Source organism: Chaetodon auriga, chromosome 20 (genome assembly GCF_051107435.1).
Source record: "Chaetodon auriga isolate fChaAug3 chromosome 20, fChaAug3.hap1, whole genome shotgun sequence".
In the NCBI taxonomy this organism is placed as follows: Eukaryota; Metazoa; Chordata; class Actinopteri; order Chaetodontiformes; family Chaetodontidae; genus Chaetodon; species Chaetodon auriga.
In genome coordinates, this window is record NC_135093.1 from 10,935,041 (window position 1) to 10,958,974 (window position 23,934).

At 42.6% G+C, this 23,934-nt stretch overlaps 3 protein-coding genes across 4 annotated transcripts; 2 read left to right on the forward strand and 1 right to left on the reverse strand.

Moving 5' to 3' along the window:
* The first annotated feature begins 448 nt into the window (after window positions 1–448).
* On the forward strand, window positions 449–11,862 carry atp2a1l (ATPase sarcoplasmic/endoplasmic reticulum Ca2+ transporting 1, like). Of its 2 annotated transcripts, none has more exons than XM_076759219.1 (23): window positions 449–705; window positions 1,629–1,646; window positions 1,993–2,075; window positions 3,022–3,126; window positions 3,990–4,128; window positions 4,835–4,915; window positions 5,001–5,086; window positions 5,211–5,508; window positions 5,600–5,766; window positions 5,876–5,964; window positions 6,056–6,158; window positions 6,247–6,378; window positions 6,569–6,685; window positions 6,781–6,999; window positions 7,096–7,207; window positions 7,498–7,721; window positions 7,836–8,056; window positions 8,162–8,364; window positions 8,453–8,538; window positions 8,618–8,751; window positions 8,885–9,002; window positions 9,162–9,279; window positions 11,227–11,862. In XM_076759219.1, the coding sequence occupies exons 1-23, from the start codon at window positions 588–590 to the stop codon at window positions 11,241–11,243; spliced, it is 2,988 nt and encodes a 995-aa protein (XP_076615334.1). In that variant the 5' UTR covers window positions 449–587; the 3' UTR covers window positions 11,244–11,862. The 2 variants fall into 2 exon arrangements, with proteins under 2 accessions (XP_076615334.1, XP_076615335.1); XM_076759220.1 differs by lacking the exon at window positions 11,227–11,862 and adding an exon at window positions 9,621–9,669.
* A 19-nt stretch (window positions 11,863–11,881) lies between these two features.
* Window positions 11,882–20,417, reverse strand: LOC143338680 (sulfotransferase 1C1-like). Its single transcript, XM_076759256.1, has 7 exons — window positions 20,011–20,417; window positions 15,542–15,670; window positions 14,396–14,493; window positions 14,138–14,264; window positions 12,882–12,976; window positions 12,622–12,802; window positions 11,882–12,235 (listed from the first exon to the last, which is right to left on the reverse strand). Exons 1-7 carry the CDS (start codon window positions 20,195–20,197, stop codon window positions 12,123–12,125), a joined length of 930 nt encoding a protein of 309 aa, XP_076615371.1. The 5' UTR covers window positions 20,198–20,417; the 3' UTR covers window positions 11,882–12,122.
* An 818-nt stretch (window positions 20,418–21,235) lies between these two features.
* On the forward strand, window positions 21,236–23,806 carry LOC143339296 (sarcoplasmic/endoplasmic reticulum calcium ATPase 1-like). Its single transcript, XM_076760467.1, has 5 exons — window positions 21,236–21,247; window positions 22,642–22,758; window positions 22,854–23,072; window positions 23,172–23,283; window positions 23,571–23,806. The coding sequence occupies exons 1-5, from the start codon at window positions 21,236–21,238 to the stop codon at window positions 23,804–23,806; spliced, it is 696 nt and encodes a 231-aa protein (XP_076616582.1).
* The last annotated feature ends 128 nt before the right edge of the window (window positions 23,807–23,934 follow it).

Here is a 23,934-nt window from a genome sequence, read left to right on the forward strand (position 1 = left end):
TAGTTCACTCCTCTGTCTCTGGCTCGGCCACCTTCCTCAGCAGAAACCAGTTGAGCCGTCACTCAATGCCCCCCCCTCCACCCTCTGGATGATCTCCTGTCTCACTCTCTCACCTTCTCCCTTCGTCTTATTCCACTGACCATGCATGTTCCAAAAACAGATCTCATTTTCATCCACAGTGCGACTCCCCCCCCCCCCAGCTCCCCCCAGCCCCTGCACCACCGCTCTTCTGCATTACCTCCTTTCCAAATCCAAGCCTTGTCCCCAGTTCCTGTCCAAGTCCACCATCTCACCTCCTCATTGCTCCACCTCGAGCCCCACCCGGCCCCCCCGAGTCCTCCCATGCCGGAATTTGGAGGCGTGTGTCAGTGGGGTGTCCACCAATCCTGAGCCCTTTGGTGGTATAAAACCCTGAGCATGTATGCAGTTATTTGCTCTTTCTGTCAGTCCAGCACTCCTGAATTGGAGGGTGCCACACTTCTAGGTGAGGGTGGTGGACCAAAGGTAAAAACTGCAGAGAACAACAAGAAGTTAAAGAGCGCGGATAGACACGGTCAGACGGGAAATCCCTTGTCTATCCAGAAAGGATGGAGAACGCACACACAAAGATGCCGGCAGAATGCCTGGCCTACTTCGGGGTGAATGAAAACACCGGCCTCACTCCCGACCAGTTCAAGAAGAACCTGGACAAGTATGGCTACAATGGTGAGAGAGCAGGGCATCAGGGATGGGGTGGGAGGCCCCTATTTGGTAACAAGGCCACATAGAGAGTATTTGCATTCAAAATATTCCACTAAGTACTTTTGCTAAGAGTGTTTTCCTGAGTCAACTCCAATGGAGTTTCCAGAGATTCTTGTTGGCTTGGGCTGGGTCGAGTTTTTTGCATGTGGTGCTTTTTTAGAGAGGAGTTGCAACAGCTGGTAGAAATGCAGAGACATTGAGAAGCAGAGACTTTGAGGGCTTTGAAGAGCTATTTAAAGATAGCCAAAGAAGATGGCTGGAGAGCGAGAGAGACAGGTGATGGCTCAAGAAGCTTCCTGGGTGATATATGGGCCGGCCGTAACAGGAGAAATGGATAATTTTAGGCTGGGTAGAAGGGGGAGGTCCTTAGATGGATTACGGCTAAATGACCCGTGATATGATTGCTAATCAATAACCCATGGAATGGCAAATTAGAGAGCAAAGGCTCTGTAACATGGTGTTATAGTTCAGTTCATGATGATGTCTCTGTTGCCTTGGGACATTATAGTGAGCTGCCATTAAACATAACACTTTATTTGATCGAGAATGAAGGAATTCATGGACTGCAGTCAGGTTTTGTTTAGGCCCAGATTAGAAGTAAAAGGAAGCTGGTTCAGTATTGAACATGCTGCAATGATTTTTCCAGGTTACAGTCCTCAAAGTCGTCAAGTGTACAGCACACAGGGATTTTTGAAAAGGTGGAAATCAGGGAGCTCAAGGTCACATTTATCATCTTTTACCAAGAAGTGTAACTGTCCTCCCAAAATTGTTGTTGAAAATGTTTCCCAGTGAGCATTTCTGTTCCAGTCATTTGAACTAACCACCTTTTCTCCTGTCTTTCTGTCTCCACACCTTTTCTCCTCCATCGCATTTGTGTCCAAATCTAGAGCTGCCTGCTGAGGAGGGTGAGTGTTTTTCCAGCTACATTTACCAAATGTGTAAATCTGAACAGCAACTTCCAGACACCAATACTCCAAAATACTACACAAAACTGCCCCTCATCCACAGAAGGGGTGCACTAAAAACATGCAGGCTGCATTCTGATGTGTGACGTCCACATGCTAACGTCTGCTGGCAGTACATGTTATACACAGACCATGATCTTCAGCAACAAATAATATGATAGTCTGCAAACACTTCCTTTTGGAATTAAATGTACTTTTGCTTGCATTTGTCAGAAATGTATATTTTGTGGTATTTATCCATTGATTTACATTCATTTTCCTCTTTCTATGTCTCTGTCTCGCTCAGGTAAGAGCATCTGGGAGCTGATTGCTGAGCAGTTCGAGGACTTGCTCGTCAGGATCCTGCTGCTGGCTGCCTGCATCTCTTTTGTAAGTAAACAAATGTTGGTAATAAAAAAAGACAGTCAGTAATTTTAAACTGTGGTTATTCCTGTCTTGGTCATTTTAAACTCAAGTGGCAGCACTAGGGTTTGTAGTAGCCACCATAGTAGCAACAAATTACACAAGACACTCACATCACGTGGGATCAAACACTTCTCCTGACCACAAATGAGTTTTCTCACATTCACATTTGGCACAATAATCTCTGGCCCTTTTAACTGTCTTGAATGCCATCTTGAAACACATAAATCAATGCATTTAGCTTTAAAACCATCAGTTATTAGTCCTACCACCCCTCCATGTGTTTTTGAGGATGACAACTTGAGAGGAGGGAGACATGGGCTTGTAGGAGGTGTATTAATTCCTATGCCCAGCTTTCACCCCTTTGGGCAGCTGTCACGATGGCCTTAGAAGGCAAATATTGAGGAGCCAGTGAGAGACGGGGGTCAGGGAAGTATAGGGGGGCTGAAGGGTAAGGGTTTATTTTAAGAAAGCCCCAAGCTGAGGAGAGAAACTGAATCCTTCGGGAAAGGTCAGGCCTGAAGGAAGGAACGAAGGACCTCCTCAGAGAGAGGGTTGAAATGAGAAGGAGCAAGGAGTTATGGGACACTGAGATCAAGTTATTATCAATTGTTTAATTATGCTATACAATATATTAGCAAAATAACAGGTGCTCACACATGTATAAAATCATCAGACATTTTTTATGTTTATGTTGTATGAAATCATGCTAAATGCATACCAAACTATACATGCCTTTGGTAGTCGCCACAATCCATGAAAAGGTCTCTTATTGTTCAGACATTACACAAGGTTATAAGGCTGTGTGGAATCTTTTCATTCAGGCACAATGCAAATATTTACCACATTGTTATGTACATGCTGTTTCTCAGGCCCATTGTCACTGATTTGCTCTCCACTACTCTGATCTCAGGTGCTGGCCTGGTTCGAGGAAGGTGAGGAGACCGTCACCGCTTTTGTGGAGCCCTTCGTCATCCTTCTTATCCTCATCGCTAACGCCGTTGTTGGAGTGTGGCAGGTCAGTGACGAGGCCTGGCACATTGAGCAATGAGACATATCTATTACAGCGATGACAGAAAGTACACAGTTTCCAGTTACTGCCGTGTTTTCTACCCAGACCTGGTTGCTCAACCGTAACATTATCACTTTTACAGCTCAGGAGCTCAAAATAGTTAGTGTGTGCTCTGTAGCTGCTGTTACAACATAGAGTAAATCTTAAATAAACAGTATTAGTCACTCACACCAATTCGAGAAGATAAATAAGATAGTTGCCATTTTAGCACTTATTTGCAGTCACCATGCTGAGTTTATGTTTTGACTGCATTGATTCACATTGTGCAAGTTGTGCTATTCTACACGCATGCCATTCAGTAACTGGAACTGCTGTCATGCATCAGTTGCTACGGGAACATTGTTGTTATCGCATCCCCGCCAAGTGTCAGAATCGCCTGCTTTGTTGATGTTTTTCTCCTTGAGAAACACAACTGAATTCAGCAACCTGCGATTAAAAGATTTATGTCAGGCTTCCCAGATCAAATTTTACCTCTGAACACAGTGTGGTCTTTTCTGGTTGGCCTCTTTAGATGGAGTAGCGCACACAGGATCATAGATTTAAGTCATGTCATCAGTAGGTTGTGTGTAATTGCTACATAAAGCCTGCTAGAGGACATTGCAAGTGCCAGACCAAGGTCAAAATGAGTATGGTTTACATTCAGGCAGAGATAAACAGAGATGTTGACATCAGTTTACTGATAATTGTTAGGAATGTGCATTAGGTTTCTTTTTTCCTGATCAAGTCAGGCTCAACTTTGTGACATTTTAGCTGAGCCCCTGAAGTTACTTTGATTTTTTAATGACTGTTTGTCTGTGTGTGTACCACAGGAGCGTAATGCTGAAGATGCCATCGAGGCTCTCAAGGAGTACGAGCCTGAGATGGGCAAAGTTTACCGTTCTGACAGAAAGAGTGTGCAGATGATCAAGGCCAGGGAAATCGTCCCCGGAGATATTGTGGAGGTGTCCGGTAAGAAATTTCAAGATTGTCTCTGTTTGCTATTTGTTGTTAAAGGAGAAGTGAATTACTGACATTTCTGTTGAGGGAAAGAAAGACAGACACAAATTCAGGATATGTGTGTCTGGTAAAGGTAATGGCAAAGCTTTTAAGGCAATGTGAGCGAGGCAGGATGAAATAGCACTGCTGTGAAAACATGCTGACTGGAGGAAAACAAAATCAGGAGTATAAATACCCTCACCAGCACCTGCTGCACCTCTTCTCCCCTCCCTGCCATTACCCACTTCTGTTCATTTGTCAGTGTACACCTGTTCCCTCTCTAGCTGGCCATCTCCACCCCCCACCATGTATGGCTCATTCTCATTGGGTCATGCATGTGTCAGTTTAGCTTCTGTCCCATTATGAAAACCATGGATTAAGTATAAATTTATTCTGAGCATTTGGATCTACATTTGGAAAAAATTCTACCTTAATTTTGGCTATTTGTTTTATTATTCTTTCAGTTAGGGGCTTCATTTTATGCTGCTCACATGTATTAACACTTGAATGTTATGGAGGTGCAAAAATAATTAAATATAAGAAATTTCCTGAGAAAAATTAATCCACAAATATACTCAACCACCAGAACACACCTTTACTTCATGTTGTAAAATCGATGTATTTTACTCAGTAAAAACAGGGATTCATTTTAATGATGGCTTCTCTGTGTCTCCCACAGTTGGTGACAAAGTCCCAGCTGACATCAGGATTGTTACCATCAAGTCCACCACCCTGCGTGTTGACCAGTCCATCCTTACTGGTAAGCTTTCAAGCAACCTGAAACATGCCTAATGTTTTTCTGTTGCATCTGCAGTTTTGAGTAAATTTTCTGCTTTCTCTCTCAGGTGAGTCTGTCAGTGTGATCAAGCACACTGAAGCTGTTCCCGACCCCAGAGCTGTCAACCAGGACAAGAAGAACATGCTTTTCTCTGTAAATACCTCACCAACATCAATACTTTATGCTCACCACTACAGACATTGTTTTCCTGTATTGCTCCTCACTTCATGTCCCTATCACTACCTTGTCTAACCTTTCTCTTCCTCTCTCTTTGTAGGGCACTAACATTGCTGCTGGCAAGGCCATTGGTATTGCTGTGGCCACCGGAGTCTCCACTGAGATTGGCAAGATCCGTGACCAGATGGCTGCCACTGAGCAGGAGAAGACCCCTCTGCAGGCAAAACTGGATGAGTTCGGTGAGCAGCTGTCCAAGGTTATCTCCCTGATCTGTGTTGCTGTCTGGGCCATCAACATTGGCCACTTCAACGACCCCGTCCACGGTGGCTCATGGATCCGTGGTGCCGTCTATTACTTCAAGATTGCCGTCGCTCTGGCTGTGGCTGCCATCCCTGAGGGTAAGAGAAACATGTCATCAAACCAGAAAGCGAATGTTCCTTCCCACACTGCTTGTTTATCATACTCACAGTTTTCAACAATGTCTCTCAGGTCTGCCCGCTGTCATCACCACTTGCCTGGCCCTTGGTACCCGCCGTATGGCCAAGAAGAACGCTATCGTCAGAAGCCTGCCCTCTGTGGAGACCCTGGGTTGCACCTCTGTCATCTGCTCCGACAAGACTGGAACCCTCACCACCAACCAGATGTGTGTGACTAAGGTGGGAATCAAATGTTATTCACGCTAAAAAAGGTAATTGTGTTATTGGCAGTTTGTCTACAAAACTACTTTGGACACAGCTTAAACTTTCTTTCTTTCCTCCGACACAGATGTTCATTATCAAGAGTGTTGATGGCGAACATGTTGACCTCGATGCCTTTGATATCTCTGGCTCCAAGTACACCCCTGAGGGAGAGGTGTAAGTTCAAGCTCGTTGAAATCCAGCATTAGTCATACACTGAGGTATACATGAACTGTATGTGATTTATTTGAAATTCTTTGTCTTTCAGTTCCCAGGGAGGTTCTAAGACCAACTGCAGCGCTTACGACGGCCTTGTTGAGCTGGCTACCATCTGCGCCCTGTGCAACGACTCCTCTCTTGACTACAACGAGGTAAAGTCTGAAAGTCACGATGTTGTTGATATGCTGAAATTTCTTGACCATCCGCAATTTGACCAATTCTCTTCTCCCTTTTCTCCAGGCCAAGAAGATCTATGAGAAGGTTGGTGAGGCTACCGAGACTGCCCTGTCCTGCCTGGTTGAGAAGATGAATGTGTTCAACACCAACGTGAAGAACCTGTCCAGGATTGAGAGAGCCAATGCCTGCTGCTCTGTAAGTTTCCTCCTGCATGTTGAAGATAATACTCATGCTTATTATTAATATAGCCAATTGTAAAAAGTATCAGTTGAATAGGCCTTAATTGTTCTGAATAATTACAGTTTTCAGTGTTTGATTGAGGCCAACCTGTGGTGAGGTGACTCTCTGTTTAATAAAAATCCCTTTTAACTGTGTCCTCCAACAGGTGATCAAGCAGCTTATGAGGAAGAATGTCACTCTGGAGTTCTCCCGTGACAGGAAGTCCATGTCTGTGTACTGCACTCCCTCTAAGGGTGATGGTGGTGCCAAGATGTTTGTGAAGGCTAGTTTCTGTCTTCTTTGCTCCTTTTCATATCCTTTGGTCAGACAATGTGAAGCATCCAACATAACAAAAAGCAATCCTGCTGTTATCCACAGGGTGCCCCAGAGGGTGTGATTGATAGGTGTGCATATGTGCGTGTTGGCACCACCCGTGTGCCCCTGACCAACGCCATCAAGGAGAAGATCATGGCTGTCATCAGGGACTGGGGTACTGGCCGTGACACCCTGCGTTGCCTGGCCCTGGCCACTCGCGACTCCCCACTGAAGCTGGACGAGATGAACCTTGAGGACTCAACCAAGTTTGCTGACTACGAGGTGGGAACCCGGACCCGGGGTGGAAATGTGTGGGTACAACCATGACTACATGTAAACACTTGGATTGAATGACTCCACTCTTGCTTCTCTCCTCAGACTGACCTGACCTTTGTTGGCTGTGTGGGTATGCTGGATCCCCCTCGCAAGGAGGTCACTGGCTCCATTGAACTGTGCAAAGCTGCTGGAATCCGTGTCATCATGATCACTGGTTAGTATTATGGCTGGGATGGATTACCAGTACAGAAATGTGCTGTGCTGTGATGTGATATGAACATGCATTTTTACATGTTATGAGAACTATAAATTATGCATTTTACATAATAATTACACCGTATTTTTTGCAATAATTGCCATTTTGAGGCAAAAAATGTTGCATAAATGTAAAAAACAAGAACAACTCCATCTGTTCCCCTGTGGTGCAAAATTTGTGTTTGACACTTCTGCAACATCAGTCATTCCACTGACCCTCCACCAAACTTGTCCTTTTCCATATTTCAGGTGACAACAAGGGAACTGCTATCGCTATCTGCCGTCGCATTGGCATCTTCACAGAGGAGCAGGATGTTTCTGGCAAGGCCTACACCGGACGTGAGTTTGATGATCTGCCCCTTCATGAACAGGCTGAGGCCGTGCGCAGGGCTTGCTGCTTTGCCCGTGTTGAGCCATCCCACAAGTCCAAGATTGTGGAGTACCTGCAGGGTTATGATGACATTACTGCTATGGTGAGAACCCAGCAGCATCAGATGCAACCTAAAGTTGACAGAGACATAGTTCATGTTGTGCTGTACTTGTGTGCAGTTTGAGAGTAGTTTAACTTTCCTCTCCTTCCACTCCAGACTGGTGATGGTGTGAACGATGCCCCTGCCCTGAAGAAGGCTGAGATTGGCATCGCCATGGGCTCTGGCACTGCCGTTGCCAAGACTGCCTCTGAGATGGTCCTGGCTGACGACAACTTCTCTTCCATTGTGGCTGCTGTTGAGGAGGGCAGAGCTATCTACAACAACATGAAGCAGTTCATCCGCTACCTCATCTCCTCCAACGTCGGTGAGGTCGTCTGGTGAGTGGTGTGATACACACTCTGATCCACACCTAAACGCCATATTTTAGCCATCTTTCTGTCTCCAGCTAACCCCAGCCTACATTTCCTTTTTCTCTCTCTCAGTATCTTCCTGACTGCTGCTCTGGGTCTGCCCGAGGCTCTGATCCCCGTCCAGCTGCTGTGGGTCAACCTGGTGACTGACGGTCTGCCCGCCACTGCTCTGGGCTTCAACCCCCCTGATCTGGACATCATGGGCAAGCCCCCACGTTCCCCCAAGGAGCCCCTGATCTCTGGCTGGCTGTTCTTCAGATACATGGCTATTGGTGGTAAGTAGGACTGGATTTGTGCGCTCGGGTTTTGTTTAGATGCAGAAAAATACTTGCCCACACAGACATTGTTACCTTTCTCTAACAGGATATGTCGGTGCTGCCACTGTTGGTGGTGCTGCCTGGTGGTTCCTGTACGATCCCACTGGCCCCGGTGTCAGCTACTATCAGCTGGTACGTAATTGTTGTTCTGTCATGCCATCTCAAACACTCACATGCAGACACTGAATGACCTCACCTGTCCTCTGTGCAGTCCCACTTCATGCAGTGCCATGATGAGAACGAGGATTTCGCTGGCATCGACTGCGAGATCTTTGAGGCTTGTCCTCCCATGACCATGGCCCTGTCTGTGCTGGTCACCATTGAGATGTGCAACGCTCTCAACAGGTAATACTTCACGTGTTGGCCAGAAAAACAATTTTTGTCAGCATTACAAACTTAAAAGGAATTATGAGAATGTCTGGTGGATCATCATCTTAAAATGTATGCTCAGCAGTTGATGTTCTTTTTCTTTTCCAAGCTTGTCTGAGAACCAGTCTCTGGTGCGCATGCCCCCATGGAGCAACTTCTGGCTCCTTGCCGCTATGTCTCTCTCCATGTCCCTGCACTTCATGATCATCTATGTTGATCCTCTTCCCGTAAGTCAGCCACCAGTACTCCGTACAGTTTGACTTAAGAGCTGTATATGAGTAAATCCCCCAGAATGAGGAATTATATGTCGTCCTCTATGACTTGAAGCTTTTGTTGTGGTTGCTTTCGACTGCGGTTTCTGACTCCCACTGTTTTGCCCCCCCCAGATGATCTTCAAGTTGACCCATCTATCCGTGGACCAGTGGATGATGGTCCTGAAGCTTTCCTTCCCTGTCATCGGCATTGATGAGGTGCTGAAGTTTATCGCCCGCAACTACATTGAGAGTAAGTCACCTTGTATTTTTGCACATTCACTCAAACATATTAAAATAGTGTTAATAAAAATGTAACTTATTTCCTAAAATAATTGTTCAGCTCTCCTTTGAAAAGCTTTAATATAATTTTGAATTAATTGATGTTTTATCTTTTTTTGTTAATCACTCATTAATATTCTAACAAAGTATAATCCTTTGTCCTGTGCTGTTATTTCATTTCTTTACACCATCTCTTCTTCTATCATCATTATTATTCATACTGTCTGTTTCCATCTGCCTGATCTTTCTCATCACTCCATCCTCTCTCTTCATTCATCATTAACTCACTTAACCCTTTTTGTTGATTTCCAGCCTAAATTCAGTCCTCCCACCAACATTAGCCTGTACCTAAAGCAAGGTATTCCAATGCTATCGCTGTGTGGATGTACTATGTCCGTATGTTCCCGTGGTTGTTTTATCTCGTATGTTCCCGCTCTGAGGCAGATCTGTCTTCAGTGCTGTCTATATCATCACTCTCTATAGATGTGGAACTCTGGGTTCTCCCTACTATTTTATGACACAATTGAAAATCTCACATCTGCCACAAACTGACAATGTGGCACGATGACCAATGAATAGGGAGATCTCTCTGTTCTGCTGTCTGTATCTGACGTCCTCCTCTGACCTCTCTGTTTGTTGTTTCCTCTGATGTCTTACCGGTTCATGACATGCCTCATAAGGCGAGTTCAGCACTTCTGAGTTTCTGCTGTCAGCGTCAGCGTTGCAGCGTCTTTGTCAGGTTGTTTCTGTAGCAGGAGTGTGACCGATGCCTGTTCTGGTAGCACAAAAAAAGCATTTAGCATCTATGAACAGTACATAAACATTCTATACATTTTTTATAACACACTATAATGTATGTAGATAAAATATATTTAAGTGTTTATTGATGTAGTTATCAACAGATTTATCTGTCAAGCAACCATAACTGGATGCTGGTAACTTACTCTTATTCTGAATTTTATGCCAGCAAGGCATTTCAAACAAGTTGGGTGTTTGTGAAACTCCTGATTGTATAGAGGATATTACTGTAGGGAATGAATTTTTATGTATGTTTTACACAACATCCCAACTTTTTTTGGAATATGGGCTGTACAAGCCGAACAATACAACACAGTTTTGGTTATATGAGATAAATCTTAATAGAAGTTATAATTGTTGAAAATAATGACATTAATAAACACTTACAAATGTCTTTCTATCTACTTATAATTACACTATAATGTGTTATAAACAGTTTGTGACATGTTTGCATACCACTGTGCCTGTGACTGTCATTCAGAGCTGCTCGGGCTACATTTGAATGTAATTCTTCTTATTTTATAACATTAATTAAAATGAATGAATCAAATTAGCCTTTTCTTATGAGGGCCAGGTGGTAACAGTTAGTCCAATGTGATGATCTTTAACAGAGGGAAAAAAATCCATCCTGTGAATGACAACCTACTTCCCAAAAAAATTAAATGTACTCAAAACTGAGTCACACCCAGCTGGACCTTCAGCTTTGTAATGTTCAAAACTAGTTTGACTCAGGCCTGAGCTCTTTACATGAATGTCTCATGTAAGCATGCCAATGATATTGTGTATTATTGACTCAAGAAGTTTGGGCCTGCAGATTAAAACAAAAAGACTTAAGATCAGTGTCCCACCACTGACGCAGACTTAGTTTGCTTGCTGCTTTCATTAGATTTGATATTTGAAAAGCATATCTTTAGTATTTTATAGATTATATCATGCTTCCTTAGTGAGCTGAGCTCTAACACTTGGACTTAGTTATGATCACGTGCTTGTCTGCAAAGATAATTTAAGTGTCGGGCTGTTTAATTTGTCAAATGGGTCAATGTGTCAGTTTCCGTTGTTGACCAAATCATGGGTCCAAAAGTCCATTCCCTCTCTGATTTATGCCTTTTCTATTTTCCAGGTACACAAGCTATATAGAGATGTAGAGGAAGAGGATCTTAAGGGCTGGAGAGAAAGATGCAGAGACAGAAGAGGATCAAAACTGAAGAGGGAAGCCATAGTGAGCCAAACAATAGAAGAGAGGAGAAAACACAGGAAAATGTACAAAAAAAAACAATAAAACAAAAAAAATCTACATAAACATAGCCTCTATATAAGGAAGGAGATTAAATTCAAATGAAGGGAAGTGTCCCTGCCGATAAAGTATTCAAATATTTAAGATTTTATTCTCAGAAATAAAGTATGTATTAAACGTGATTTTTTGTTAAACTTGGATATTCTCAGCTGTTGTGTTTTTGTGTTCTCTGTCCATTTTCATATGATTGACTTTCCAGCTCATTATTTTTATTCTAGTCTTTGTTGCTCATGTCTCGTGCAGCCTCCCTGCTTTGGCTGGGCTCTGTACAGTGTGGTGTAGGGTTGCAAAATGACTTCATATGGGCAGAAAAACCACATGCCTCCAGCTGCCAGCGCTCTCCATAGGCTCCATGAAGTCAGCAGACTCTGTCTCATGACATAAAATGGGCATGTCCACTCAGTCACAACACTTTTGGTCTTATATATTGTTTACGTGATAAGCTGCAATAAAGTGATGATTACAAACTCATGCACTCGTATGGTGGAGCACATTTTTATTGATTTTTTAAACATACATTTGGATGACTGTCCTCTATCGGAGGTGCAGTGATTACAGTGTTTAACACACAGGCTTGAGAAGTGAGTAAGACACATTTGTTTTTACTCATTTGTTTTGGTTTAAGCTCGTGTCAAACAGTATTTCTGCCTTCTGAATGCAGCAGTGTCAGTTCATCCATCTTTGGTTTGCAGAGCTGATGAATTTGGAAAACCTCAAATCCGTTAGATTTTGGACCTGAATGGCATGTTGGATCCCTTCATTTGCTTTTCATAGTCTTCATCAAACATCTTCGATTGCTCTGGGGTGAAATGGTTCTCCCAATCACCCACCTCACCTGTAATGGAAGACAATGCGGATGTGAATGCAACAGTGTTTAAAAAAAAATAAATAAACAAAAATAAAATATATTTTTCTGACAGAGACAAATCAATTAATCAACTAATAATTTAAGCTATATTGAGCATGAAGGTCTCATGCATTATTTATTAATGAAGGGGAATAAAAGAAAAGAGAAAGAAGTAAAAGTAGGAAATCCAGCAACCTCTTGGGGGTGCTACTGTACTGTATAATGTGAAGTGGAGGAAGAAGGCAAACTGTAATGATACAATGCAATGCAATAACTGAGCAGTGAGGTGTTCATGATACTGTGTCCACCTAGTGCAGGTGTCCTCATGTCGAAACCTCAGATCAATGTCTTTGTCAAGAAATTGGTTGATGCACCTTTTCTCATGAAGGGAGAGATGGACGGGTCAAAAACAGGTGCTGGGATGAAGGAGTAATTGGCCATCGGGTTCTCCTTCATCTTCTTAAAGGACGTTAGCTCCACAATATTTCTGATGACCTCATCAGAGAGCGACAAGTCCAGGTACCTCATGATGCGCTCCACTTCATGCCGAGGATTCTGCAGGAGTAGACGTGATAGTTGGAGTCTGTACAACAAGCTTTGGTCATACTGGGGTCTTATGTTGGATTCTCCTTACCTCTTTCATGTCCTCATAGAAGAGGTAAAGGATATTCCTCTTCTTTCTCTCCTCCCAGAAACCTTTCACATGGTCATACCAGGAGCCCCACGCTACTGCAGAGAGCAAATTCAGAGAATTCTAATGCATTTGATAATGTTTTAATGTCGGTTAGACCAGTTGAGTATCACTTTCTAGCAAGCCAACCTTTTAACATATGTTTTATTCATGTGAATAAATCATTTACTTAATCTTATAGATCAGTTATAAGTCATTATTTGTTGACAGCTTGTGAAAAATCCCTCTGGCTGTGTTTCTGTGGTGAACTCTTTAATTTGTCAAGAAGACCCACCAGTGAGCAGTTAATCCACTTACTTTCTGGGACAGGACTGTGGGGAGTCTGTACCAAAATCCATTTATTAACAACTTGTTAATATTTTTCTCTCATAAATGACTTTATGCCAACATTCATAACTGCAGGTGTCTCAGTAACGTTTGCTGTGAGCCAATTAGAAAGAAAGAAACCTTGACCCCTTCTCAATAACTTTAATACCACTGATAACCACCCAACTGATGGATTATTATAAAGCTTTACACAATTACTGGTTAGTTCATTGGCCACACAACCAACCAACTAATTACGGAGCGACATTTTTCATTCATTGGCAGCTGTTGTTTCAGGCTATCAGACAAATATGGGTCCAAAATGAATTGTTTTAGCTCTGCTTTTGGTCTCTATCAACTCCTCAGGCAACTGTCTGGCTCTTTAGTAGCCAAATGCTCCACTATGCTCACCAGCTAGTCTGAAAACAGTTGCCTGCTGTGGCCAAAATGATGATTTGAGAGCAGTGACAGAGAAAAATCCTCTGTAGCAACAAGGAATCTACAAGTTCACCACCACGAGCGACTGCTTTCACATACAAGTAGCCCATTGTTAACGTCAAAATATTGATTGTAGCTACTTTAATTAGTCATGAATTATCTTGGTCTTGAGTTGCATATGTCTATTGCTACACATGTCAGTGGTCTAGCAGTCCACATGAATCCTGCTGAATTAAAGAGTAAAAGCAAGCTGCTAATGCTAATGCTAATCTTGTGGTCATGTGGCATACAAAGATTCTCAAAGTGAAAAGCTGTGAGGCAACTTATGGTATCATGGGTCACAATATTCAGCAACCACTCATTTATTGACTTTTCTTCATTCTGCTCTGACTGGCGGGGTAGATAAATGTACCATACATAGCTGATTACAAGCTTTGTGCAAACAATCTACTTACACTCTCCTCGCATGAACTTGTGGATGTATCCTTCCCAGGGTCCAGGTTCAGGCTGGGTCAGGTTCATACAATCAAAGTGATAGTAGCTCACCAGGTTGTCTTTGGCATTGCGTGCCACGTAGATAGTCTTTACACGTGACCAGGAGGGACAAACCAAAGGGATTTACAACAACAACACAGAGAATGAGTCACCTAAAGCTTTAAACCAGCTTTATGACATTTTATTGTTCAAATTTCACAACATTTAAGAAACCTTACCTTGCACTTGTTTTCCCAAAACCCAGTTGGCACCAACTGAAAAGGAAGATGTGTCTTTATAATTCTAGGTGGATCCATTTTCGTCAGAAGATCAAGACCTGAAACACAAGTTCAGGTACAAGAATATGTATGAAAGAGCTGAAACACACTTTTGGTCCATACTATCTCAGAATCCATGTTATGCTTCCCATATGTACAGCAAGTCCCACTCTAATGCACTGAGATGGAGAAATATCCACCAGCTGCTTTGTGCTTTGTGATTTTTCACATTTTCAGTAACATTTTGATGTATATACAAAGATTAATACCACTCTTATGTCTGTACGTTAAATATGAAGCTACAGCTAGCCTGACTTTGTCCAAAGTTAACAAAATCCTCCTACTGGAACCTCTACAGCTACCTTTTAAAGCTAAATTTTCTATCCCTGTTTTCATGTTCATTCTGTTCATGCTATGAAAAGCACTTTGAGCTGAATTTCTTATATGAAAGGTGCTAAACAAATTAAGTTTGCTATTATGATTATTATTATTGGAAGCTTAAGTAATTGCTGCTGGCTCTAACTTTCTATTTACTGTAAGAACACGAGACTGGCATTGGTGTTCTGATCTCGCTCTCAATAAGGAAGCAAACTTCAGCCATTTCCATAATAACTGATGAGCCAACTGATGAGCTGCACAGCACCAAACAGCAAAGACGCAGAGTTACAAGTTAAGCAGTTAAATAAAATAACAACAGGTAGGTAACCATTTACAAGTCTTTTCAACCTGTGGATAAGTCATGTTTCACTTGCCGTGCTAATGTAAACTTATGGCAAAAGATTGTTTTCAAGTTTTTTTTTCACACCAGGAGAAATTGTACTCTTCATATGTTTGAGTGTGTCACATGGCAGTTTGATGCTGAGCACAATGTTTATGGGTTAATAGCTCATTGCCCCGATTAAGGTGGAAGAAAGAAGAATTTATGAAAACATTCCTCCATGAATTGGATTTGACAGACCATCAGAACTACCTGGAGTATACATTTGAAAAAATATTAGAAGTTTTGGACACAAGGTGCACTTGAAGTGGATATTTGGGACAGAAGGTGCGGAGGAAAGCAGCGTACAAAAATTCGAATTTCTTTCAGAAATGTGTTACAGTACACACCTGAGGACATGGGTGGTGGGAACTTGATCTCTAGGAAAGGACTGCGGATTGGTGTGGGGGCTCGTTTGCAGGCCTCAGCATCTCCGTTGTGAAGAAGCAGGTCAACTATCTCCTGAGTCCATGTGGTTCCTTAAGAGTCCAAAATACAAATGAACACTGATTTGAATAAATGGAACACTTTCCATGTATTGAATCTCACCGGTTAAAGGAGAAATCCCATCGTACACATACAGACACCAAAAACAAAAAGCATATTTACTAGAAAATCCTGTCTTTTCCACTCTTCACTCTTCCACTGCACATTATATACTGTTTTTAACTTCTGGTTAGATGCTCGACTTTATTTCATTTTTTCAATACTTGTACTCTGTGCAATGAAAAAAAGTTGAGTCTAACTCTGGTTTACAGACAAGAATGTCCTGTCAGTCCCACTTTCTCTCTGGCCCTGTAACACCTTTCACCACTTAATGTGGCATCAAACTTCAAATCTTCCGAGTGGGTGAAGTTGAGATTGAAATCCAAAACAAAGGACAGCCGTGAACCAAAAGTCACTTCAACTATTCATTAATATGATTACAAACAAAAGAATAGGTGATCTGCCCTTTGCAGTCAAAAAACTGTGTCGCTTCCAGCACTGTCCCCCATGTCAGCCCCCACATGATATTAATCACTTCTAAAATTACCTCTGCTCCGACCCCCAGAGGGACCAGCAAAGTACAAAAGAAATAATTCCCCAAATCAATCTAAACAAGTAAAGAAAGGGTTTTTATATAGTAATTGGTAACAATAAATGTTAATAATAATATTAATTATTTTATAGTTTGGCTCCAATATACTGGCCCCTAACTGTTGATGCAAATGCAGCACAATTGATAATTAAACATTCAAAAGGGGCCAAAAAAAACGAAAAACAAAACAATAACTCAGGTCATGGCTCAATACATTTCAAATAAACACACATTCCATAATAATTGTCCATAATTGTCCTTTGATTGGGGATATAAGTTCAAGAGACAGGAGAAGTGTGTGCATGTATATGTATGTATTATTGTGAGGGCCAGTTGTTATCAGCACATAGCCCTTCCAATCAGTCTGCTGCTTCCAAGAGCAGGCAGAGCTTGTCAACAGGTCTTAGTAGGGTGCTGTTCTTGGTTCTCATCAAGATGGTCCAGTGCCCTTTGGACCCTAAGAGTGTCTTCACAACACGTCCCAGGAACCATGAATTTCTCGGTGCTGTGTTGTCCACTATAAGGACAAGGTCGTTAGGGCAAAGGCTTTGTTTGGGGCTGAGCCATACTCAATCACCTTGCTGGTTGTATTTTTCTCTTTAATGCTCACACTGTTTACAGATGCCTCATTTTTGACCTCTGGATTGTCTGGAGGAATCTGTCCCAACTCTTTAGGTATCTTGGGCCAATCTGTTTCTGGCATTTCCAAATACTTGGGACCCTTTAGCCATCTTGATTTTAGAAAGGGTTTAACATGCAGCCCACGTGATGCGGCATCAGCTGTGTTGTCCTTAGAGGCAACATGTCTCCACTGTCTTGCTTGAGAGCTGAGAGCCTAGTGTGGAATCTTTTTGTTCGATTATGGATATATCCCAGCACAGAGGTGCTATCCATCCGGAAAGTAGAATCTATGATTTCTATTTGGAGTTTTCTTTGCAATAACCTTTTAGGTTTGGTACATCTGTCCACCTGAAATCTGCTGAGTTGATCCAACTCTGAGACCCACACCTGCCATTGCTTAGCAGATTTTTTTGGGATAATTTCATCCCACCCGCATTTCAATTTGCAGAGTTATTGGAGTATTTGCTTGGCATTGAGAATGAATGGGGCAAGGAATCCCAATGGATCATAGATAGAGCTAACCATGGAGAGGATACCTCTTCTGGTAAGGGATTTGTTCTTGATGGTAACTTTGAATGTGAAAACATCAATTTCACTGTTCCATTGGATCCCAAGTGCTCTTTCAATTGGTAGCTTTTTCTCTCTAGGTCCAGTTCCTTGAGATTATTGGCTCTCTGATGTTCAGGAACACTCAGCAAAACCTTACGGCTGTTACTGATCCACTTACTTAATGAGAAGCCTCCTTGAGAGCAGGTGGCTTGATCCACTGTGGCCACTAATTTAAGGCAATCATCGACATCGAAATTGTGATGGACTGTTTCGGTTACTTCCTTATTATATTTGTGGCTGTTATCTTTTGCTGTTTGTTTCAGGGCAAAATTAGCAATGCTAGGTGAAGAAACTGCTCCAAAGAGATGAATCTTCATTCTGTAGGTCTCTAAGGGTTTGTCGGTGTCTCCACCAGGCCACCACAGAAATCTCAGGAAATCCCTGTGTTTCTCATGAACCGGCACTTGATAAAACATTGCCTCAATATCTGCAATGAAAGCAACCTGTCCTTGGCAAAACCTGAGCAGGGCTCCAATCAGAGTATTTGCCAGGTCGGGACCTTGTAGGAGATTTTAGTTGATCAGTTGCTATACGATTGACCATTGCCACCATGGGACAGATTCCACAGCATCACATGAATTGAGTGGACCATTTATCACCCATCCAAATACTGTCTTGACTGCGTATGGGCCATTTTCTTGGCTGTTGATCATGTCCCATGGTTCCATTGCTTTAGGAACATGAACTCCAATAAGAAGTTTTAGCACATGTTTTCCCTTGCAGAAAGTGCATGATAAAGATGGCTGCCACCTGGTGGCTGTTGTTTGCATGTGTAGTGCTGCACTGTTTCTAAAGGCAGTGAAGCACTACTTTTAACATCAGTCGCCACAATAGTGGTGAAGCTGCTTCCTTTACTCTTAGGTACTCTTAGATTCACTGCTAGATTTCTTGTAACCGGCTTTTAATTGAGAAGTTGGTGGTCTTGAATGTCTCCAAACAATGGATCCATAAGTATTTTTGTATGTTTTTCCATAAACTCCACAAGGTTCTGGAATCTAGCTCTCCTGTTAGTTCTTTGCAAAACATCATAGGCTGCCATTCACCACCTATAAGGAAGTTTAAGTGCATTTGATCTTATATTGGAGGGAATGTCAAGTTCATCCACGTGATGCAATGCATTATGGCATGCTCTTCAATACATTGCATAAGCCTGAAGTGCCTTTCCATCATCAGCCTTTACGGCTGTCCAGTTCAATGCCTTTTCCAAGTAAGCATTTGCTATCTGGATCTCATCCCCAAAATGCTCCTTTAATAATCGTTTGGCTTCCTGATAACCTCTTTGTGAATCCATATGTAGGCAGCTATGAACAAGACTCCTTGGTTGGTCTGAGGTGTATTGCTCAAGAAAATAGAGCCTGTCCCAACTGCTACTGGTTTTGTCTTTAATCAGGTGTTTAAATGCTTGAATAAATGATTGATATGCCAGCAGATCACCATCAAACACCGGAACCTCCACTGTTGGCAGCATGGCTAGTTTTTGTTGCATGATTATGAGTTCAGCAATGTCGCTCGGTTGTCCTTGCCTTGAGTTATCATGATGGTCTGGACTGGGGACTAAATCATCCATACTGTGCATTCTGGATGACTTATGTCATCTCACTGGTTGTGTGAGGTTATGCTGCTGAAAAGCACTTTGACCAACAGAAAATCTTTGTGATTGTATGTCTTCAACAGTTTTCTGCAGAGGTGTTTTAGACACTGCACCCATATTCAGAAACTCAACAGGTGAGACTTCAGGATTCATTAAGTCTATATTCTTTTCTTTACTTGACTCCAAATATGCATTCATTCCATCCTCTTGTGTTTCGTCATCCATGCCTTTGCAAAAAACTGTGTCACTTCCAGCACTGTCCCCCATGTCAGCGCCCAGGTGATATTAATCACTTCTTAAATTAGCTCTGCTCCAACCCCCAGTGGGACCCCCATTCATTCATTCATTCATTCATTCATCTTCTATACCCGCGTATCCCTTTCGGGGTTGTGGGGGGCTGGAGCCTATCCCAGCTAGCAATGGGCGAGAGGCGGGGTACACCCTGAACCGGTCGCCAGCCGATCGCAGGGCAACAGACAGACATACAACCATTCACACTCACACCTATGGACAATTTAGAGTGACCAATTAACCTAATGAGCATGTTTTTGGTCTGTGGGAAGAAGCCGGAGTGCCCGGATAGAACCCACGCATGCACGGGAAGAACATGCAAATTTCACACAGAAAGGCCCTGCCCGACCCGGGGATCGAACCAGTGACCTCCTTGCTCCTTGAAATAATTCCCCAAATCAATCTTAACAAGTAAACAAAGTGTTTTATATAATCATCGGTAACAATAAATATTAATAATAATAATATCAATTAATGTATATTTTGTCCCCAACACCAATGGTGCCAACTGTGTGAACACAAACAGAGCTTCAATAAAAATATTGTACATATGATGCAAAAAACATGTCTTGTCTTGACCCTTGCAGAGATTTACCGTATACAAACAAAGCATGCAACCACGTGAGTACCTGCTTTGGGGTAGGTGGCGATGAGGAGGTCGGAGGGGTCGGGTCGAAAAGCCCAGATGTTGTCCCAGTTCTCTGCGATGCAGCTCATGAGAGGAATTCCTCTGACTGGGATGAGAGGGAAGCGGGTGAGGGAGGCGGAGGCCTTCTCAATGGCTGTGGTGCAGCTGATTTCTTCCCCATTTGACATGGCTGACGCTGTGAAAACTTCACTCAAGGAAATGAAGAAGCAAAGGCCAAAATTTCAACCACTCCAGTGAGGCCAGTGTGGTGGTCTTGTCTACTGCAGCAGCTCCTCTCTCTGCACTGGCTTTAAGTCCCGCTCCTTTGTCAAACATTCACAGGTGATTTGCTTTTATACATTATGCCATGCAAACTCTCTTCCTGTTGGATTGCCTCGCCCACGATCACTGCGTGTACACACTGTCACTGTCGTAATCTCCTCCGTGTGTGCCTTATGGTTTTCAGCCCTCCTCCAACATCCAACATCTGAATGCAAAAAAAAAAAAAAAAAAAAAAAAAACAATCCTTCCTGAACTCCCAGCTGCAGCTTAAGTGCTTCAGTCACTCTTTCTCCCTCTTTCTATCTTTACAACCTGGCTGTCTGAGTGCTTGTACCAGGTTCTCGTCTGTCTGCGATCGCTGGAACTTGCACAGCCAGATCTATACTAAAATACCCTTATGTAACATTCCCAGTTACGTATGAATTCCACTTCTGCCCACAATACTATCGAAACTGCTAATTTGAGGGGTAAGGGGGTGCCTTAGAGCAGCTCTGCACAGCACAGAGAGGCAAACTGAATGAACATTTGAGCTCAACAAATGATTTCATTAACTCTGCGTTACTTCACTGTTTTGTGCTCTTTTACCACAGAAAGTTGTGTCACAGTGGGAGGCTTGAAATTGTGTCAGTGTTTACTCCAATGAAAATGAACTTTCTGCAGGAGACAAAGCTGAAACCTACCTTTGGACCCCTACGTGACATTCAATATCCTGCCAAAGGTAGAAACAATATTTTCACTGAAAATAAGCTCAGCTCGATGGTCGCCTGAAACATTTAACAACAGAGTCTGTAGAGTAGTAGAATTCAAAAGACTGCTTTTGAGTATCTAAACGTGCAGAAACCCACTGAAATTCATTACTATATACAAAGTACATGAAAATGAAAGCAACCTGAAACATTGAAATGTAGATTTAGATTTAAAATACAGGCTTCATAATTGCCCCCATGTGCATGAAGGTTTGCTAAAACACTGTGTAGGCAATCACAGCAGACAGAGCAGCAACTAAATGGTAATAAATGAAGACGTGAAAGACGGTCTTGTCAGGAAAATGCATACAGTGTACTTATAAAGCTTTAATAGAGATACTTCAACCCAATATTTCATCCCCTTTTACTCTGAGCGCATACAATCTTGGTACTTGCTCACAGAATAGGTTGTTGCCCCACTCTCCTTTAATCAGAACTGAATTAAGAAAAAGGCCATTTTCTGACACCACACAAATTGAGTAATCTGTTAAACTTGCAATGTGATTGGCTGAAAGGTGAGAGACATCACTGACATGAAAAGTGAACTTTTGAAAGGGGGCATTTTATAATAAATATTAATATTGATCTCGTTGGGTTCCATATACAACAGCACAAAGACATAAGTGAACAATAAAAGCAGACATGGTACTGCACCCACCTCCTTTCTTGTGTATTGCAGAGTCATGATGAGTTTTTCCTTCCAGGAAACCGTCACTGACCTTATAGGTACCAATACACAGGAAATCAATACAGAAAAATCCCTGAGTCAACAAAGTAAATGGAGAGCTTTAAATATTTTCATCTATATTTATTCCTCTTGCTCTTAGATTCATGTTTCTATTCTTTAGTTGTATGTTTTTGTTTCATTTGTGTGACACATAATCTTCACTGAGGGACAAAAGTTAGTATCTTCAGAGAGTCAAAGAGACATTGGAATAAATCTAAATATATGCACTCATACAAAATCATGAATTTGATGACTTAAGGATTCCAACAAATAGTTTCTTGTGTAGCTGAAGGACAAACATTTTTCACAACCTGTTGACTTTATCTGGGTTAAGTCAATAAAAGCTGCCTGTTTGCTTAACCCCACTAACTATGCAGTTTCACATGGTCGCATCTGGGAGCTCAGAGTTTTGCCTTGTCTTGTGTAAAGTTCCACCACAGCAAACATATCTGCAAGTGAAACATCAGTCAAATGATTAATCAGACAATAAAACAACAGTGGAGTCCATTTAACATAGAGAGTAACAGTGAATGAGGTCAGAGTGCATTTGTTTGAACACATACAACTGTAAAATCTGCAGAAGCAGAAGGGAACAGTGAGCGTGCAGGTGTTCAGTTCAGTGTCACCACCTCTAACACACTATTCATCCTGCATGTAGCACATCTCACTGACAGCCTGGTCTGTCTGGATTTTGTAAATTTAAAGCAATAATAATGCAAACCTGTGATATAATATATAGTGTTTATTATATAGTATTTTAAATGTGGCCAACATATCACAGTTAGATTATTAATTTCATAACTGCCTTTGAATTCTTCACATTTGTTCCAAACATTTCTTTGATAAACATCCCTTTTAACTCTGTGTCCTCCAACAGGTGATCAAGCAGCTCATGAAGAAGAATGTCACTCTGGAGTTCTCCCGTGACAGGAAGTCCATGTCTGTGTACTGCACTTCCTCTAAGGGTGATGGTGGTGCCAAGATGTTTGTGAAGGCTAGTTTCTGTCTTCTTTGCTCCTTTTCATATCCTTTGGTCAGACAATGTGAAGCATCCAACATAACACAAAGCAATCCTGCTGTTATCCACAGGGTGCCCCAGAGGGTGTGATTGATAGGTGTGCATATGTGCGTGTTGGCACCACCCACGTGCCCCTGACCAACGCCATCAAGGAGAAGATCATGGCTGTCATCAGGGACTGGGGTACTGGCCGTGACACCCTGCGTTGCCTGGCCCTGGCCACTCGCGACTCCCCACTGAAGCTGGACGAGATGAACCTTGAGGACTCAACCAAGTTTGCTGACTACGAGGTGAGAACTTGATGGACCTGGGGTGGAAATGTGTGGGTACAACCATGACTACATGTAAACACTTGGATTGAATGGCTCCACTCTTGCTTCTCTCCTCAGACTGACCTGACCTTTGTTGGCTGTGTGGGTATGCTGGATCCCCCTCGCAAGGAGGTCACTGGCTCCATTGAACTGTGCAAAGCTGCTGGAATCCGTGTCATCATGATCACTGGTTAGTATTATGGCTGGGATGGATTAACAGTACAGAAATGTGCTGTGCTGTGATGTGATATGAACATGCATTTTTACATGTTATGAGAACTATAAATTACGCATTTTAAAAAATAATTACACCGTATTTTTTGCAATAATTGCCATTTTGAGGCAAAATATGTTGCTTGAATGTGAAAAACAAGAACTCCATCTGTTCCCCTGTGGTGCAAAATTTGTGTTTGACACTTCTGCAACAGCAGTCATTCCACTGGCCCTCCACCAAACTTGTCCTTTTCCATATTTCAGGTGACAACAAGGGAACTGCTATTGCTATCTGCCGTCGCATTGGCATCTTCACAGAGGAACAGGATGTTTCTGGCAAGGCCTACACCGGACGTGAGTTTGACGATCTGCCCCTTCATGAACAGGCTGAGGCCGTGCGCAGGGCTTGCTGCTTTGCCCGCGTTGAGCCATCCCACAAGTTCAAGATTGTGGAGTACCTGCAGGGTTATGATGACATTTTGTCAATATTTTTATTCTAGTCTTTGTTGCTCATGTCTCGTGCAGCCTCCCTGCTTCGGCTGGGCTCTGTACAGTGCGGTGTAGGGTTGCAAAATGACTTCATATGGGCAGAAAAACCACATGCCTCCAGCTGCCAGCGCTCTCCATA

What these genes read in the sequence shown, in the direction of transcription:
- LOC143339296 (XM_076760467.1), top strand. An exon ending in GTGCCAAGATGTTTGTGAAG is followed by an intron (nt 22,759 to 22,853) that starts GCTAGTTTCTGT and finishes TGTTATCCACAG; the next exon opens with GGTGCCCCAGAGGGTGTGAT. An exon ending in CCGTGTCATCATGATCACTG is followed by an intron (nt 23,284 to 23,570) that starts GTTAGTATTATG and finishes TCCATATTTCAG; the next exon opens with GTGACAACAAGGGAACTGCT.
- LOC143338680 (XM_076759256.1), bottom strand. Translation starts at nt 20,197, where the DNA reads ATGTCAAATGGGGAAGAAATCAGCTGCACCACAGCCATTGAGAAGGCC. An exon ending in CAAGTTCATGCGAGGAGAGT is followed by an intron (nt 12,977 to 14,137) that starts GTAAGTAGATTG and finishes TGCTCTCTGCAG; the next exon opens with TAGCGTGGGGCTCCTGGTAT. An exon ending in CTCTCCCTTCATGAGAAAAG is followed by an intron (nt 12,236 to 12,621) that starts GTGCATCAACCA and finishes CTTCCATTACAG; the next exon opens with GTGAGGTGGGTGATTGGGAG.
- atp2a1l (XM_076759219.1), top strand. Translation starts at nt 588, where the DNA reads ATGGAGAACGCACACACAAAGATGCCGGCAGAATGCCTGGCCTACTTC. An exon ending in CCGTTGTTGGAGTGTGGCAG is followed by an intron (nt 3,127 to 3,989) that starts GTCAGTGACGAG and finishes TGTGTACCACAG; the next exon opens with GAGCGTAATGCTGAAGATGC. An exon ending in ACCAGATGTGTGTGACTAAG is followed by an intron (nt 5,767 to 5,875) that starts GTGGGAATCAAA and finishes CCTCCGACACAG; the next exon opens with ATGTTCATTATCAAGAGTGT.